The 17,346-nt window shown below is 43.9% G+C and overlaps 1 protein-coding gene across 5 annotated transcripts in view; it reads left to right on the plus strand.

Moving 5' to 3' along the window:
- Nucleotides 1–17,346, plus strand: part of LRIG1 (leucine rich repeats and immunoglobulin like domains 1) — a 139,345-nt gene that overhangs the window by 82,751 nt on the left and 39,248 nt on the right. For all 5 annotated transcript variants that reach the window (XM_007520626.3, XM_060202914.1, XM_060202916.1 and 2 more), the window contains 2 exons: nucleotides 13,545–13,682; nucleotides 16,744–16,887. In XM_007520626.3, coding sequence (XP_007520688.1) covers nucleotides 13,545–13,682; nucleotides 16,744–16,887 — 282 coding nt within the window. The remainder of the gene's footprint in view (nucleotides 1–13,544; nucleotides 13,683–16,743; nucleotides 16,888–17,346) is intronic.

Raw genomic sequence — 17,346 nt, forward strand, 5'->3', positions numbered from 1 at the left:
GGACAGAGAGAAACTGAAGGGAGGGGAGGAAGTAGGAAGTGGGAGACCAGAGAGAGAGGGAATGAGAGAGAAAGGGAGAGAGAGAGAGAGAGAGAGAGAGGGAGAGAGAGAGCTGCAGATCTGCTTCACCACTCATGAAGCTTCTCCCCTGCAGGTAGGAATAGGGGCTTGAACCTGGATCCTTGTTCATGGTAACATGCTTGTTCAACCAGGTGCACCACCATCTGGCCCCTGGGTTGTTTCATTTTAATCAACCCTGGCTCACATGGCTCTTCAGAGTTGAATTGAATGTGAGAAATGCAGTTAATTTGAAACTCTCATCTAGTCAACATTTAGAAAAATGTATCTGTTTTCACACCTACAAAAGTTAGTTCTTATTACACGTTTCATTTTTTTTTCTTTAGATAAAATATTTTTACTTGGATAGTTGGTCTAGCTTCAGAGTGTGAATGTGAGTGAGTGTGTGTGTGTGTGTTTTCTTCTTCCCCTGAATAGCATTCCTTTGTTCTGGAATGTGGTAGTGAATGTATGAGACAGAGCTTAAGTTGTAATTCATTTATTTATTCAGCAAATATTTATCGAATGACTTTTCCATTCCAAGCATTAGCCTAGGTGCTAAGGATATAGCAATAAACATGGGCCGACCAATTCAGCCCATGTCCAGCATATATTTTAATGATATAATTATTTTGGGGCTACCTAATATTTAGGACCTTTTATTTCTAATGAAGACTTTTGGAGTAGGTTTAGGTTTACAGAGAACTTGAGCAGAAAGTACAGATACTTCCCATTTAACCCTCTTCCCAGTTTCCATCTTGCATTGGTGTGGAGTATTTGTTAGGATAGTAGGCCAACATTAACACATTATTATTAACTAAAGCCATAGTTGACATGAGGGTATATTATTTGTGATATATGCTATGGACTTCTGCATGTATCTAAAGACATAGATCCACTAGTACAGTGTCCCTGTGCTCCACTCCCTGTGTAGTTCTTTAGGCCACTTTGATTCTCTAAATGATTGGTTCATTTATTAATAAGGGGGCTGGGGAGAGAAATATGCATACACAGAGAACTAGACACTCACTCCGTTGTATCTAATATGGGCAGCCGAGCTTGTAGCCTCAGGCTTGTAAGTCAGGCAGTCTGTCCACTGCACCACCTCCATGGTCACTGTGATTTTTTTTTTTTTAATTGTCACTGTAGTTTTGACCTTTCTGCAATAGCATGCATCACTTTTGGAATCATACAGTGCAGGTAGGCTTCCCTTCCCCTTCCCCTTCCCCTTTTTCTCTTTTCCCTTTTCCCCTTTTCCCTTTTCCCTTCCCTTTTCCCTTCCCTTTTCCCTTCCCTTCCCTTCCCTTCCCTTCCCTTCCCTTCCCTTCCCTTCCCTTCCCTTCCCTTCCCTTCCCTTCCCTTCCCTTCCCTTCCCTTCCTTCTCTCCCCTTCCCTTCCCTTCCCTTCCCTTCCCTTCCCTTCCCTTCTCTCCTCTTCCCTCCCCTCCCCTCCCCTCCCTTCCCCCTCCACTCCCCTCCTTTCCTTTCCCCTCCCCTCCCCCTCCCCCCTCCCCTCCCCTTTTCTTTTTGGATAGGACAGAGAGAAATTGAGAGGGGAAGGGGGAAGACAGAAAGGGGAGAGAAAGATAGAAACCTGCAGACCTGCTTCACCACTTGTGAAGTAACTCCCCCTGCAGATGGGGGGTAGCCTTTTCTAATTAATGTGTTTCTTTAAGTAATGTGCACTTTTTGGGGGGGTTGTTTGGTTTTGTTCATAGTATTGGAGTGCAGAACCTGGTGATTTGGATTGGATCCTGATGATTTGTAGTTTTTCATAAACTAGGTCACTCTAGCCCTCACAGAGCCATGGGGGCTGACTTTGGATCATGCTTGAATTTCTTTATTCCACACCTTAAGCAACCAGCTCCAGGTATGGAGCTGATGGGTAGTAGAATGAAAGGGACTGCATAGTGAAGTCCTGGGGGCCACACATTCCCATGGGTATAAGGGTCCCTTTGCAAAGAGTTCATGGAAACTGTTGGTTGAAAACCCCGAGGGGAACATAAGCCTGAAGGAAGTGAACCATTTAGGAGGTTGGTTGAAACAGCCCAGTCCTGCCAGGGGTCGACCCCGCCCAGTGGAGGCTGTTTATCCCGCCACTGGGCTGCTCTGGTTTTTTATCCAGTCTCCACCTGAATAAACAGATCCAGAACGTCTTCTACAGCCAGACTGAGAATCTGCCAAAATTCCCCAGGGAATAGATGATTCACCAATTGGGGGGGGGGGGGGATGGGGGATGGATGTAGGGAAGAGAGGGGGGAGAGAGAGAAAGAGAGAGGGGACTGGTGCATGCTCTGATTCTCATTTCCTGTTCGCCAAGTAACCTGGCTGGGCCATTGCTTAGGAGACACTAGTTTCTTAGAGCAAATTATCAGTTTATGCAACAGAACAGATGGTTTTGCTTTTCATTTTGAAGAAGAATCTAAAGCAGGCCAATGAGAGGGTGATGCTTTGGCTGCCATTCTAAGAGGAACATTTCTTAAACTGGCCTAGGAAAGCTCTTCTGGGTTCACTTTATTATTATTATTTTAAACCTCCTTATCTTCATTTTTCAGTTGCAGTTGAACAGTGGTTACAGCATCAGATACATTTAAATAATTCCTTGACAGTTGGTGACCTAGAAGTACTATGTTCCCTTTTGAGAGTGTTCATCATACCCTTGCATATACTGTTTTGACACCTGTTCATAATTGGTTTAAGCTTGACCATGTTTTGCCACACTAGACTACATTTCTAGTAATTTGGAGGTGGAAGGGCACAGGAAGAGAAACAGTGAGGGCAGTGGCATCTGAGAAGGTCGTTGAATGAAACATGTCATTGATCAAATGAGTTTTCAGATTCATCTCAAGTCTGTGAGATTTTGTTAAAGGAAAACCACCAGAGTCTGCTAGGATTGAGTTCAGTTTTGTGCTCCAGTGTAGCTCCACTGTTGCAGTATCACAGCTGGTTTTGAAGGCTGCCAGAAATACATGCAAATTATATCAAAAGATAAATGGGAAATATATGGCTGACACATAACTGTACTAATTCAAACTTTACTTTCTAGTAGCATAGAAAATAAAATGTCATATTCTCTCAGTGGGCATATTATACACCAGTGAGAAAGAAGTCACTAATATAATAGGGTAGAAGCACTTCATAAACATGTTGACTGAAAGTAGCCAGATGCAGACCGATTCCATGTATGTAAAAAAGCACAAAATGGGCAACAATTAATCATTGGAGGGTAGAGATTAGATGTTTGCTTTGAAGTGAGTCACAAGTAAGGTGACAGGAGTGAAGTTTCTGGGATGCTGAACATGTCCCATAACCTGATCTGAGTGGTAGTTACATAGGAGTGTACGCACACATGCATGCTTGTGTGTGTGTTTATGTATTTTTATAACAAATGCACTGAGATATACTTGTATACTTCTGATTTGTATACTTCTCAGCACGCCTGTGATACTTTTCCTTTTTGGGATTAAGGTCTTCTGTCCTTTTATTTTTCCCCCTTTCTTTCTAGCAGGGTTATAGGGCCTGTACAACTTCATTCCCAGTGCCATTTTTTCCTTTCTCTTTTTTAATAGAGTGGGGGAGGGAGAGAGAAAGAGAATGTGACAGATAAGGAGAGACACTTCCAGCACTGCTTCCCCACTCTTTGAAGCATCACCTCTGCAGATAGGGATCAGGGACTGAACCCAGATTTTAGGGCATGGTAACATACATGCATTACCAGGTGAGCAGCCCCCTACCCCCCTATGGGTTAAGCTTTGTTGATTTATTTTTGTTGAGAGATGTCAGCACATGTCCTTAATGACGTACACGGTACTGCCCATAGAACATGCCATCCTCTCACATGGAAGAAATGTGCACTACCCTCTGAGCCACCTCTCCAACTTGCATACTTGTGAAATTAAAAAGAAAAGTGTTTACAAATAGGACAACTGTCAATCATATGGCCTTTTTGGTAGTGCTGGTTTTGTCCAACAAAGGAGAACTCATCATCTCCATGTGTGTTCCTGAAATGTTTATCTTTCTATCGGCATTTGCAATAAAGTAGTAAAGGTAAGTAAGTATCACCAATCTGTTCTGCACTGAGCTTTACACTTACTAACATCAGGTTCAACAACTTTCTCATATTGTGTGGATTCCGTATATAGGCTATAAAATTGTACAATAGCCACAAGTGGCACCCAAGGACAAGTAAACAATTTTATCTGTTTTGCTCAGGACTCAGAACATCACACATGTGGGTCATGGGGCTCAGTGCTGTGGTGTAGAGCCATAGTAAGAATTCAGGGCAGCACTCCAAAGAGCCAGGTGCTGAGTGCTACAGTTTTCAGAGATGACTGGGTGCAGACTTGGATGAACCAAGTCCACCAGCATCACTGTGGGGAATGGGAAGTTGGGGAGGGGCTCAGAGGTATTGTTTTCTGTAGGGCTAGCTTCACTGGTGGGAGAGAGACGACCAGGGACTCATGGCTGAGCTGGGATGCAGTTCAATCTTTATTGATGAGGAATGCAGTGCAAGCTAGCTATCTCTAATCACAATCCTGTCCTATATATATCTCTTGAAGCGGAAGTGTCAGGTCAGAAGAGGATGTACGTAGGATAGGGGGTGGGGAGAAGGAAAAAGTGCTCGAACCAGTGGGGATTAAACCAGTGCAGGCAAAACAATAATTATGTAAATAGATCACAAGCAATGCAACAGAAGGGGTCTTAGAAGCAGAATTTAGAAGCAGACCAGCAGTTTTCCTCTCCATTGTAGAGCTAGATTGTATGTAACTTGCATTGTCTCTGACACAACAGGAGTTTGAACTGCACAGGCCCACTTAGGCTTGAATTTTCTGCTTCATGGAGGTTGGCTTCCCTAACCTGTGTTGTTCAAGGGTCAGCTGTGTTTGAGACTAAATGAAGCAAAGGCTGCAACTGGGATTTTACTGACTTGATAAGTAAGGAATTTCAAAAGTTTGAAGTTAAGGCAACTTTATGGAAGACCTGCTATTTGTAATAAGAGTCAGCACCCCAGGAGTTCACAGTGTGGGCTGGTGTGAGTACCATAAGCATGGCTGTTAATGTAAGAACTCAGGGCATCTCTTTTTTATTGGGAGAACCAGCAAGGATGATCTCTACAGTGTAAATGCCTGTTCTCTCTAAGTTTATATTACTTACCTGTATACCTCTTGCTTACTGGATTTTAGTAAGGAACCATGAATTCTAAGAAATACAGCAATGTAGACTTAGGTTCCATTTCTCTTGCTGAAGAGGTAGAAAAGGCAAGTTTGCCACTGGTGAGGTCTGCCATTGGCACTGAAGAAAAAAAGGGAAGGGTTTTCTTTCTGTCCCAGAAAAGAATTTGCCATTATGAAAATGAAGGTTGCTAAACAGATACAGAAGGAGCGACTTATACACAGTTCTTCTTTTCTTCTTCTTCTTCTTATTTATTTATTTGTTTGTTTTACCAGAGCACAACTCAGCTCTGGCTTCTGGTGGTACAGAAGATGAAACCTGAGGGGGTTGGCAGTAGTGCAGCGGGTTAAGCACATGTGGCTAAGCGCAAGGACTGGTGTAAGGATCCCAGTTTGAGCCCCTGGGTCCCCACCTGCAGGGGAGTCACTTCACAGGTGGTGAAGCAGGTCTGCAGGTGTCTTTCTCTCCCTCTCTCTATCTTTCCCCCCTCTCTCTATTTCCCTCTGTCCTATCCAACAACAATGACATCAATAACTACAACAATAAAACAACAAGGGCAACAAAAGGGAAAAATAAATAAATAAATATTAAAAAAAAAGATGAAGCCTGGGACTTAGGGGCCTCAGGCATGAGCCTCTTTACATATCCATTATGCTTTCTCCCCCACCATACACACAGTTCTAAAGCTGATCTGAACAAGGATTATAGTCTGAGTATCTGCCCTCTAAAAATGCAAACTAGACCAGGGGTTAGCCAGCTACAGGCTATGGACCAAAGTGGCCTACAACTTGTATTTGTAAATAAAGTTTTATTGAAACATAGTCATAATCATTTGTCTATGGCTGCTTTTATATGTCAGCATTAGGGTTAAAAGCTGTGAAGAAGCCACATGACCCATCAGGCTTAAAATATGTATTCTCTGCTTATTATATTGGGTTATCAAAAGTCATGATTCATATTTGCATAGAAAATATGTCATGGCTTTTCTGAAAAAAAAAAAAAACCAATAGAATGTTTGATGACCCCTGTTGTAGACAGCAGTTGCATAATTTCATAACCAGATATAATCCATTTGACCCACCTTGACCCCACTGCCTTTGATCTCCTCCCCTTTCTTCCTGACTGTTATCTGTGGCGTGAGATCTTTTTCACCTCCAAGGGGAATTCATCTTGTAAACCAACCTTTGACAGAACTACAGTAGAATAATCAGTCACTATGATATAAAACTTTATGATACAAAGTTTTACATGTTGGGCTAGGGAGACAGCATAATGGTTCTGCAAAGGACTTTCTTGCTTGAGGCTCCAAAGTCTCAGGTTGAATCCCCAGCACCATCATAAGCCACAGCTGAGCAGAGCTTTGGTTGCTGTCTGTGTGGGTCTTTCTCTGTGTCATTAAAAATAAATTTTAAAAAAAGTTTTAAATGTTGGTTTCAAATGCCTCCTTCCATTTTACTGTCTAATTTAATATTCAAGTCTGAAAATGTAATCAGTTGGAGAGAGCTTATCTTGCTTGGTCTCTGCCTTTGAAGACTGATTTTATTTTTGAAGCCTTTAACAGGTGTTGGGTTAATAGACTTCTGCTGTATTAAGTTCTTCCCACCCCAAAGGGCAGCCTGAGGGGTAAACTGACACTGAATTTGGGAGTATGTGTGTGGGGGTGGGGGTGGGGATTTGGTGGTGTGGCCACAGCACTTTTGTAACCATGGAATTGGCTGATTAGGTTTGATGGCTGGGAAAGGCTGCGGTACTTCTGTCCCCCTCCTCAATTTCTTCTGTAAATTCTGGGAATACCCTGCCTGCAACTTTCCCTACACACTCAAAGACAGCCTGCCCATCCAGAATATCTGTGAGTTAGAACTTCTGCTTCCTCTGCCCTATTTTCTGAGCTCAGCTGCAAAAAGCCTTCAGATTTCCCACTGACACTGATCTCTGAAAGGCCGGTGCAAAGCTAGGGCTGGCTAAGAGTAGTTATCAGAGGAGTCAGGAGTCTTACTATGATAAGGAAATAACCAGCTTTTGTTCAGGTCAAGCCAGACTTTGCCAAAGGTATATGGATAGAGTAGTGGTAAGATCTTTAAAGTTCTGCTGGGAGAGCCTTGTTTGGGCTGGATAGAGAGGTCTCCTCGTGTTTGCAATGTTGTCTCCTCTCACATCGCAGCTGTGTGACCTCTGGCAAATTCCAGCAGCTCTCTGGGCTGCACTCTTCTGCTGTAGAGATAATAATAGCATCTGTCTCATTAGACTGCTATATGGTTTCCCTGATGCTTCACCCAGGACTGCCTCTGTGCAGGTGTTTTAGGAACTGGTGAGTTACTGCAAAAAACACTTGGAGAAGGATTCAGAGCTATAAAAAAGATTTTTATCCTTCTTAGAAACTGAGCAGTTAATGAAAGAAGGGGTAGAATGACCAACCATGTTTCACATGCAGAAGACAGACAGTTTCATGAAAGTGGAATGCACGATGGAGTTGGACATGTTCTAACAGCTGCATGCTCTCAAAGGGGGAGATGAGGTCTGAGTTCAGCCCCAGCTGAGGTCTGAATGCTTGCTTTTTACTCAGGCTAGGTGTCTATAGGGCATGCCTTGGGTGTAGGGGTGTGTGATGGGGTTTGGTGGGCTTTGGTCAAGGGTAAGAGCCTGAGCCCCACTTCCTGGGGGAATGTGAAGGCATGAAAGTAACTGGCTACTTGGAGATTCACGGGGTCTCTTTCTACCCTGAGTCTTGTACATGTTTTGATGTGAGATTGAAGGTGCCTCTCTAAAACATGAAGGTCTGCCCAGTGGCTGGTTTGACTCTCTCAGTGAAACAGCCTTTTTGCATACATGAAGCTTAATTGAGAAGTTAGTCTTTGAATAAAAATGGGAAGGAGAAAAAGGCTGTGGGTTTCTAGGTAAAGAACATTGTGAGCAGCAGGAAAGGCGAGTGTAGTTGACCCTAGGGCAGCAGGTATGCCTGCTTTGTGCGAGGTTCTGTTTGGGGCAGTGAGGCAGTCGTGGATGTGAGACTCAAAGCCGTCATTGGAGCTGTAGGCAAAGGAGTCCAGGGAATTGATTTTTTTTTTTTTTGCTTGCTTTGCTTTTTTTTAAATCTTGGTAAAAACCACATAGCAAAATTTACATCATCTTAAAAAGCGTCCAGCTTAGTAGTGTTAGGTATACTCATGCCACCAATCTTCAGAGCTTTTTCACCTGGCAAAACTAAAACGCTAAACCCATCAGGCAGTTATTCCATTTCTCACTCCCTCAGCTCCTTGCACCCACTTTTTATTTTCTGTTACAATGAATTTGACCTTCTGAATTCACTTCATAGAAGTGAATAAACAGAGGCCGGTGGTAGCGCAGCAGGTTAAGTGCACATGGTGCAGAGCAGAAGGATCCCAGTTTGATTCCCCGGCTCCCCACCTGCAGGGGGTGAATCAGGTCTGCGGGTGTCTATCTGTTGTTTTCGACGGGTTATGTTGTTTTCGCCAGGCTGGCTTCACGGGCGGGTAACAGATGACCCGGGACTCATGGCTGGGTTGTAGGCAGTATCTCTTTATTCATGCAGGACGCAGCGCAATCTAAGATGAGCTAAGTTAAACTCAAAGTACAGTACTCTAAAACTCACAATGCTGTCTTTATATATACTTGCCAAGTAAGGTGGAAACAGGATGTGACATAGAGAGGGTGGAGAGAAAAGTGGTGAAAATCAGAGTGTGACAAAGAGGGGGCAGATTAGGCGAGAATCCTATCACTGAACCACAAATGCCCTGGAGGGAGGGTGGAACTTGTTAACAGTGGTTATGTAAATAGAATGAAATGGTTATGTAAATAGAATAGTGTTAAGCAGGGGGGATTTAAACCAAATGAAACAGAAGGGGTCTCATGCATACCAACAATTCCCCCTTTCTTTTTAACTAATGCCCATTGTGGGGTGAACAGAAACGTATATCGTACAGGCGTTTTCAAAAGAACTGGCATAAGACATGGAAAACAAAATAGGCGAGCAGCAATAACCAATGTGATGTCAAGGGGAATGTTTCTTGCCTCAAAGGGCAAGGCCTAGCAGGCGAAATGGCATTTCTTGCCTCTGGGAATGCTTTATGCCTCTGGGGGCATCTCTTGCCTCAAAGGGCCTTTCCTGCCTCTGTGGGCATCTCTTGCCTCTTGGGGCGCTTCATGCCTCTGTGGGCATAACCTAATAAGGAGGGGGAGTTTTCTGCCTCTGGGACAGAGCCTGCAGGCGAGGGGACATGGTCTATAAAGTCTCAAGGCAATTGGCTGAAGTTAGTCTTTGAGAAACACAGCAGCGTGTACCAGTAAGTCCGATGGAGGTGTCAGTCTAAAGTAGCTGACCACAGAAGAAAATGCCAAGGGATGAAACGCTGTATGTCTGTCTTGATGGGGAATGTCAGCCACCAGAATTCTGCTTTTCTGTAGAGAGTGAGCTTTGGAGTCTGTGAATCTGTTTCTTCAGGTCGTGCCAGGTCTCATCGTTGGTTTCCGGAGGCGATGTCAGAGATACCAACATCTATCTTTCTCTCCCCCTCTGTCTTCCCTTCCTCTCTTGATTTCTCTCTGTCCTATCCAACAACAGCAATAGCAATAACAACAACAATAATAACAGGGGTAACAAAATGGAAAAAATGGCCTCCAGGAAGAGTGGATTCACAGTGCAGGCGATACCCTTGGAGGCAAAAGGAGAAAAAGGAGAAGGAGGAGGAGAAGGAGGGTGGGGGAGGAGGAGGAGGAAGAGAAGAAGGAGAAGGAGAAATACAGAAGTGGTATCGTATAGCATTTGTGTGTGAGTGTGAGAGAGAGAGAGACACTTTTATTTACTTAATATACTTTTAAAATTGCATGTTGAGGAATATATTTGAATTTCCAGTGAATTCATTATAGAATATGCACACTGATATCTAGTGATGTTTACCTAATACTTCTAGATAATGTTACACAATGTTACTTAAATACGAACACATTAGGTATGAATTAGGTAGTGTCCTCAGGGTTCATCCATATAATAGCAAAATTCAGTCTTTTCCAGCTGAATAACAGCCCATCATATATGCATGCCACTTTCTGTTTACTTGTCCACCAGTGGACACTTAGGTTGCTTCATGTTTTATCTATTGCAGATAATGCTTCTATAAACAGATCTGTTTTCAGTTCTTTTATGTCTATACCCAGAGGCAGGATTGTCAGTGTCATGGCTATTCTGTGCTTAATATTTTGAGGAACTGTCACACTGTCTTTAGCAGTTGCAAGGTTTTCCACATCCTCTCCCACTCTTCCATCTTATTTTCTTGATAGTAGCCTGCCGAGTGTGAGTTGGTAGCACATCTGCATCTTCCTCATGATGACCACTGCTGAGCATCTTCTCAAGTGCTCATTCACCATGTATATGTTTTCATTGCAGGAATAATTACATCCTTTGTCTGCTTTTCAACTGGGTTATTTGTTTTTCTTGTGGTTGAGGCGGGGGAGTTTTTTTCCCCATTTATTGGGGGGGGGGAATAAAGGTGTACAGTCAACAGTAAAATACAGTCATTTGTACATGTGTAACATTTCTCAGTTTTCTACATAACACTCTAACCCCCCACCTAGGTCCTTCTTTGCCACCATGTTCCAGGACCTGAACATTCCCTCCTCCCCTACCCCAGAGTCCTTTACTTTGGTGCAGTACACCAACTCCAGTCCAAGTTCTGCTTTGTCTTTTCCCTTCTCTTCTTCTTTTTTTTTTCCCCAACTTCTGTCTTTGAGTGAGATCATCCCATATTCATCCTTTTCTTTCTGGCGTATCTCAGTTAACATGATTCCTTCAAGCTCCATCCAAGATGAGGTGAAGAAGGTGAATTCACCATCTTTTTAATAGCTGAGTAGTATTCCATTGTGTATATAGACTACAACTTGCTCAGGTGTTCATCTGTTGTTGGACACGTAGGTTGCTTTCAGGTTTTGGCTATTGCAAATTGTGCTGCTATGAACACAAGTATATACAGAAATTTTTGTGTAGGTGTGTTTGGTTCATTGGGATATACCCCCTGGAGAAGAATTGCAGGGTCATAGGGTAGGTCCACTTCTAGCTTTCTGAGAGTTCTCCAGACTGCTCTCCACAGGTATTGGACCAAATTCCACTCCCACCAGTAGGGCAGGAGGGTTCCCTTGCCTTGGGAGAGTTCTTTCTATAGTCTGGATATTAGCCCCATATCATATATTTGACTTGTTGATATGAAGGATGCCCTCCCTAACAAGATCTTTTTGGCTGCTGTGTTGCACAGATAGGTGTGGCCAGCAACCTGTTAACTTGCTTATCTTAACATTTACAAACTAGAAGATTTAGAAGCACCATCCTGATATATCCAGTTACAGGGTCCAGACCCCATGGGCCCCCCTCTTTTGTTATGTCTGTTTCTATGCTGCCCTTCCTCACTTGGAATCTCATGGCACAGCTTCCCTACTTCTCTCCTTGACCAGTGAGGCAGCCTCTCCAAGGTCCTGCCTGCCCCACCAGCCCTCATGATCCCCCCAGCAGGAGCAGCCTCTTCCAGCAGAAGTTTGCACTCCTCCTCTTGGCTCCCACACATTCCATCCATTTTGCCTTTGTCATCCTCCCTTCCACATGCCCTCATTTCTCGTCTCCATGGCTGCCTCTTCTGCAGATGGGGAACTTTATCCAGTGTGTGGACACATAGACTAAATAGATTGGCAGGCAAGGAGAAGAGAGGTAGAAGATGAAAGAATTAAAGGAGGCGGAGGAGGAGGTGGGGTGAAGAGAAACACTGGAGACTGTGGGAGAGATTTATCTGGCTTTGCAGCTGTCCTGTGGCCTTTACTATGGCGTCTCTTTCTGTGAGATTTGGGGGCCCAGGGTGCCAATTCCTCCTCTTTTCAGACTTTCTTTCTGGCTCCTTGTTCCTGCATTCAGAGTTCCTGGATGAGGCTCAGTTCTGTTGCCATTAATTTTTCTCTCCCCCCCCCCCATATTTTACATAATAAAGGTTTTTCTCTTCTTTTCTTTCTTTTTTTGTCTTTTTCTTTTTGGAGTTGGACAATTGAAGAGACTATCTTTGTAAAGAACCTAATAAAGAACCCCAAGGAAGTGGCTTTGGGGTAGGGAAGTGAGGTTTTTCACACTAGGGAGATTTCTTAGTGTAGAGTTATGCCATGGTAAATGAATTTCTGAGTTCAGGGGCCTAGGAGATTTGTTAAGGGCATTGGGGGAGGGGGGATAGTGGAGTTGATGAGCAGCCCCAGAGCTCTGGGAAAGAGGGCCTTGTTTCTGTTGTTGGAACTGACTTGGTCAAGCGTTTGTTTAAAAGAGATGCCACTTGGTAAGTGATGCCTGGCTTACTCATGTTGTGTTTAAGAATGCTTTGATTGGCTGGAGACCCTGACACTGTTTAGTCAGAAACTGGCCCCAATAAGTACCTGGAACCCAGAAGACTAGTGCTACCACCCAACAGATTCTGAAGTATCTGCATCTGGGATTGGGCAGTATGAATGTGCCTGATAGATGCAACCACACCTGGATGCTGTTTCCTCCAGCCTTCTTTGCATTAATTACCTCTCCTGATTAATAAATGTTGGTTACTTAGTTGATTGGTTTTCAGAGGGAGGATTGAAAATGCCTTAGTGGTAAAAATGCCTGTCTTGGAAGTGAACAAACACTGTGAGTGTACTCATGTTAACACCTGTCAGATGCTTTTGTGTTTAATGCTTCATATTCCTGCAATAATGGTTGTGATCCCATCTTGCAAAGATCAGACCACTCAGAGGGCAGAAGATTCGGCTCCAGTGAGAGCTCATATTGAGTTCCCATTTCCTCATGCCTTTTTACCATACTTGTACATGGAATAATGCCAGTAAGAATTAAGATATGTAAGGATGAGTATTAGGCTGGATTAAATGGCTTTCTGTGTCTGCAACCATGTCAGCCTTGAAGTTGGACTATGCTCCCCAAGTTCAGGGAGAGCCAGATTAAAGCTGGCCGTCCCTTTGAGAAGCGCCTGATGAATTCTGCGTTCTTTAAGGCTGCTCTTACATCATCAAAATCACTACCTTTGTTCTTGCCCTTGGGGAGAACATCTAGACTTAGAGTTTAGACAGACATAGGATTCAATATTCTACCCAGCAAGCAAGTAGAAACCTGATGGCTAGAAGATGGGCAATTTTCAGAGAGTACTGACTTCATTTATAATTTTCTGAAGGAGAAAAGTGGGCAGGGAGGGGGAAGTGCTCCCCCTGTCCCCCACAAATGGCAGAGCACATAAGTTTCCTTGCAAAGAAGGCATGTTCAAAATGTTCAAAGTTCCCTCCCTCTGTGTCTTTCAGGCAACATAATAAGATTCACACCGTGGAGGGGAGTAATCTGAAAGCTTACCTTTCCTTAGAAGTGCTGGATCTGAGTTCCAATAACATCACAGAGGTCCGGAGCACCTGCTTTCCACATGGACTACACATCAAAGAGCTGTAAGTTCCCCAGCTACCACCAGCACACACACATGGGGATGAGGGGAAGGTCTCCTTTTTTTTCCTCAGTGGTGATGGGCCATCCTCCTTGGCTTCCCCCTGACTCAGGTCCCTTATCTTCCATTTTCCCTTTTAGGGAACATTTCCAAACTTCCCAGTCTTATTTCTGACTTTACAGATGAAGAAGCTGTGGCATGGATAGCAGACTCTCCACTCAGAGAAGAGCCTAGCCTTCTGTCTCCACTGTAAAGCCTGCTTGCTCTCCCTTCTCTGTCTGTCCCCCAGAAACCCTGGAGGAAAGATTGGGGGGGGTAGTCAGATGAAAGATAATGGAGGGAGTTCTCTGATGTGGCTTAATCTTTCAGTGTGAATCATTTTAGTACCGTGTACTATTTAAACCCATCATTAAGTTTCTTTGCAGGGATTATTTCTGCATTGTGGGTTCTCACTACCTTCTTGATTGCCTTGTTGGTGTGTCACTCATTTTAGTGTACCATCCACTGGACAGTAGACAGGAGGAGAAACAGTTAAAATTATTTAATCCATCGTTCATTGGTTAGGAAAATGCCGCTTTGGGGAAGAAACTGAAAACCTGAGCTGAATGACATGAATTTTCGTTCTCTGCGTTTTTACCATTCCTAAGTAATTTGAGAGATGGTTTGAGAGTCTGGTTTAGGTGCTGTTGTGACCTATCTTTTGAGGGTGGCCAAGATTTGGCACATGGGTTCTTAAGGACCCTCAGGGAGAAAGGAATGAATTTTTGTTAGGCTACATCAGAGTAGAAGATGGGACTCATTGGGTCTTATGGAGCCAGTGCAGCAGCACTCAGCCCCTTGAGGGCTATCAGAAGGTGTCAGCTGCCACCTGGCACTTCCCTGTGTGGGACAAAAAAAGCCACCAACTGCTACACTGGATTGTAGTGACCTTCTCTCTGCACAGAAGTGGGAGGGGCTTTCTCTTTTGGCACATACTGGTCAATATATCTTCATCACACACACACACACACACACACACACACACACACACACACACACACACGCACACTGTTCTTTAATCTGGAGTGTTAAGAGCGCACACACACATACTGTTCTTTAATCTGGAGTGCTAAGAACAAACAGTCCAGCCCCATTTGCAAAGAATCCTCATGTGCCCTGTCCTGGGCCACTGCCTGAGGGAAAGAGGAGCAGGCCTTAACTCCTTTACTCTCCCTGAAGAAAATTCTCACTTTTCTCCTTTATATTCAGGCCACAAGAAAGGTAGCATTTGCCCTAGGAAGGTAGAGAAGAGGTACTAGGGGGTAACTTCTCATAGGAGCTTCCCCATTATTCTTTTCTCTGTTATTTTATATAATTCACACACACTAGAATGCACAGATTGAAGCTGTATAATTAAGTACAATTTAAGGGGAGGTGCCTCTTATATGCGTAAGCCTGTAGGTAGAGGTACCTTTGGTATTTTATTTTTTTTCTTTTTTAGAGATTTCTTTCTTTCTTTTTTTTTTTTAGTTTTTAAAAAAAATTTATTCCCTTTTGTTGCCCTTGTTGTTTTATTATTGATGTTGTTATTGTTGGATAGGACAGAGAGAAATAGAGCGAGGAGGAGAAGACAGAGAGGGGGAGAGAAAGATAAGATACCTGCAGACCTGTTTCACCACTTGTGATGCGACTTCCCTGCAGGTGGGGAGCCAGGGGCTTGAACTGGGATCCTTACACCGATCCTTGTGCTTTGCGCCACGTGTGCTTAACTGGCTGCACTACCGCCTGACTCCCTGATTTATTTATTTATTTATTTAAATATTTATTCCCTTTTGTTGCCCTTGTTGTTTTATTGTTGTTGTAGTTATTATTTGTTGTTCTTGATGTCGTTGTTGTTAGATAGGACAGAGAGAAATGGAGAGAGGAGGGGAAGACAGAGGGGAAGAGAAAGATAGACACCTGTAGACCTGCTTCACCGCCTGTGAAGCGACTCCCCTGCAGGTGGGGAGCCGGGGGCTCGAACCGGATTTATTTATTTCTTAATGAGCAAAAAGAGAGCTGGAGTACCAGACCATCACTCTGGTACTTGAGATGGAACTCAGGACCTCATGCTTCATATTCTAACACTTTATCCACTGCATCACCTCCTAGGTCACACTTTGCTTATTGTTTTAAAGGAACTCAGTGCCATTCTCTTTCATGAAGAGTGTCTTTCTTTTTCTCTCTTTCTTTCTTTCTTTCTTTCTTCCTTCCTTCCTTCCTTCCTTCCTTCCTTCCTTCCTTCCTTTCTTTCCTTCTTTTCCCCTTCCTTTCTTTCTTCCTCTCTCTTCCTCTCTCTCTCCTTTCCTTCCTTCCTTCCTTCCTTCCTTCCTTCCTTCCTTCCTTCCTTCCTTCCTTTCTTTCTTTCTCTCTTTCCCAGAACACTGCTCAGCTCTGGCTTATGGTAGTGCAGGGGATTGAACCTGGACTTGGGAGCCTCAGGCATGAGAGTCTCTTTGCATAACCATTATGTTATCTACCTCTGCCCGAGAGTGTTTCTTTCACATATTAAAAAATCACTAAGATGGACTGGTTTATAGACACTGATTATATAAACTACTTGAGCTATTTCTCCAAATTTAGAAAGCCACCTGACCTTGCCTTGCAGTTGACTTTCTAATTTATAGAGCTTTTCTCCCCACCTTCCAACCTTAACCCTTGGGTAGTGTGTATTGACGGGGCTCAGGGTGACCCCGGTAGGCTAGACTGGTGTACTGGTACTTGGGGGTAGAGGCCACTGGTTTCACTCACATCCTCTTGGGGAAGTCCATCGGTTATACTCTAAGGCCTTACCACTTGTCCATGGCTCCATGGCTTTAAGGACTTAGCACTTGTCCATGGCTCCATGGCTTTAAGGCCTTAGCACTTGTCCATGGCTGAGAGTGAAGATGGGTTTCACAACCATGAATGACATCTTTCTCACTGGACACTCATCCCTCTGGGTGTATTTGAGAGCTTATTTTCCTAGTCAGCAGGGTCTGGTGTCTGAAACAGAACGAGGAAGGCCTCCCACTGACCACTACATTTTCTCTCCTGAATCATTCTAGTAACCTGGCAAACAACCGGATCAGCACCCTGGAGCTGGGAGCATTTGATGGTTTGTCACGGTCACTGCAAACACTTCGGCTGAGCAAGAACAGGATCACCCAACTTCCTGTGAAAGCATTCAAGTTACCCAGGCTGACACAACTGTGAGTACAGAAATCTGCACTTTAATTAAGGTTAGCCAAACTTTATGGAGGCCAGATTTCCCCAAGGACCTCAGACCAAATGTAATGCTTGCCTGGCTCCCCCTTGGTCAGGCTCTGCATAAACTATCATTAATGGTCCTTTGGCAACACCTAATAAAAGCAAATTAGTAGTTGAGTCTGGTGCCTGTGAGCTGCCCCAGGCTGCTGAGAGATCCACAAGGTGAATGTGTACTTGTGTTCTTTGGCTGGCCCTTTCCAAAATGAAATGAAGGGTCCTGCTGATCAGGTGATCTGGATAATGCAGCTGTGTGGGGTGGTTGTTTCTCCTTGAGGTTTTCTTTTGAGGTCCCCATACCATTTATTTCCTGGACATTGTAGTAGCCAAAACTTTTTGAGCAGTTTGAGAGAAAGATAGTGCAGTTTAAGCTAGTGGAAACAAGAGATGGGCCATCTTTGGCT

This window comes from Erinaceus europaeus, chromosome 12 (genome assembly GCF_950295315.1).
Source record: "Erinaceus europaeus chromosome 12, mEriEur2.1, whole genome shotgun sequence".
NCBI classification, from domain to species: Eukaryota; Metazoa; Chordata; class Mammalia; order Eulipotyphla; family Erinaceidae; genus Erinaceus; species Erinaceus europaeus.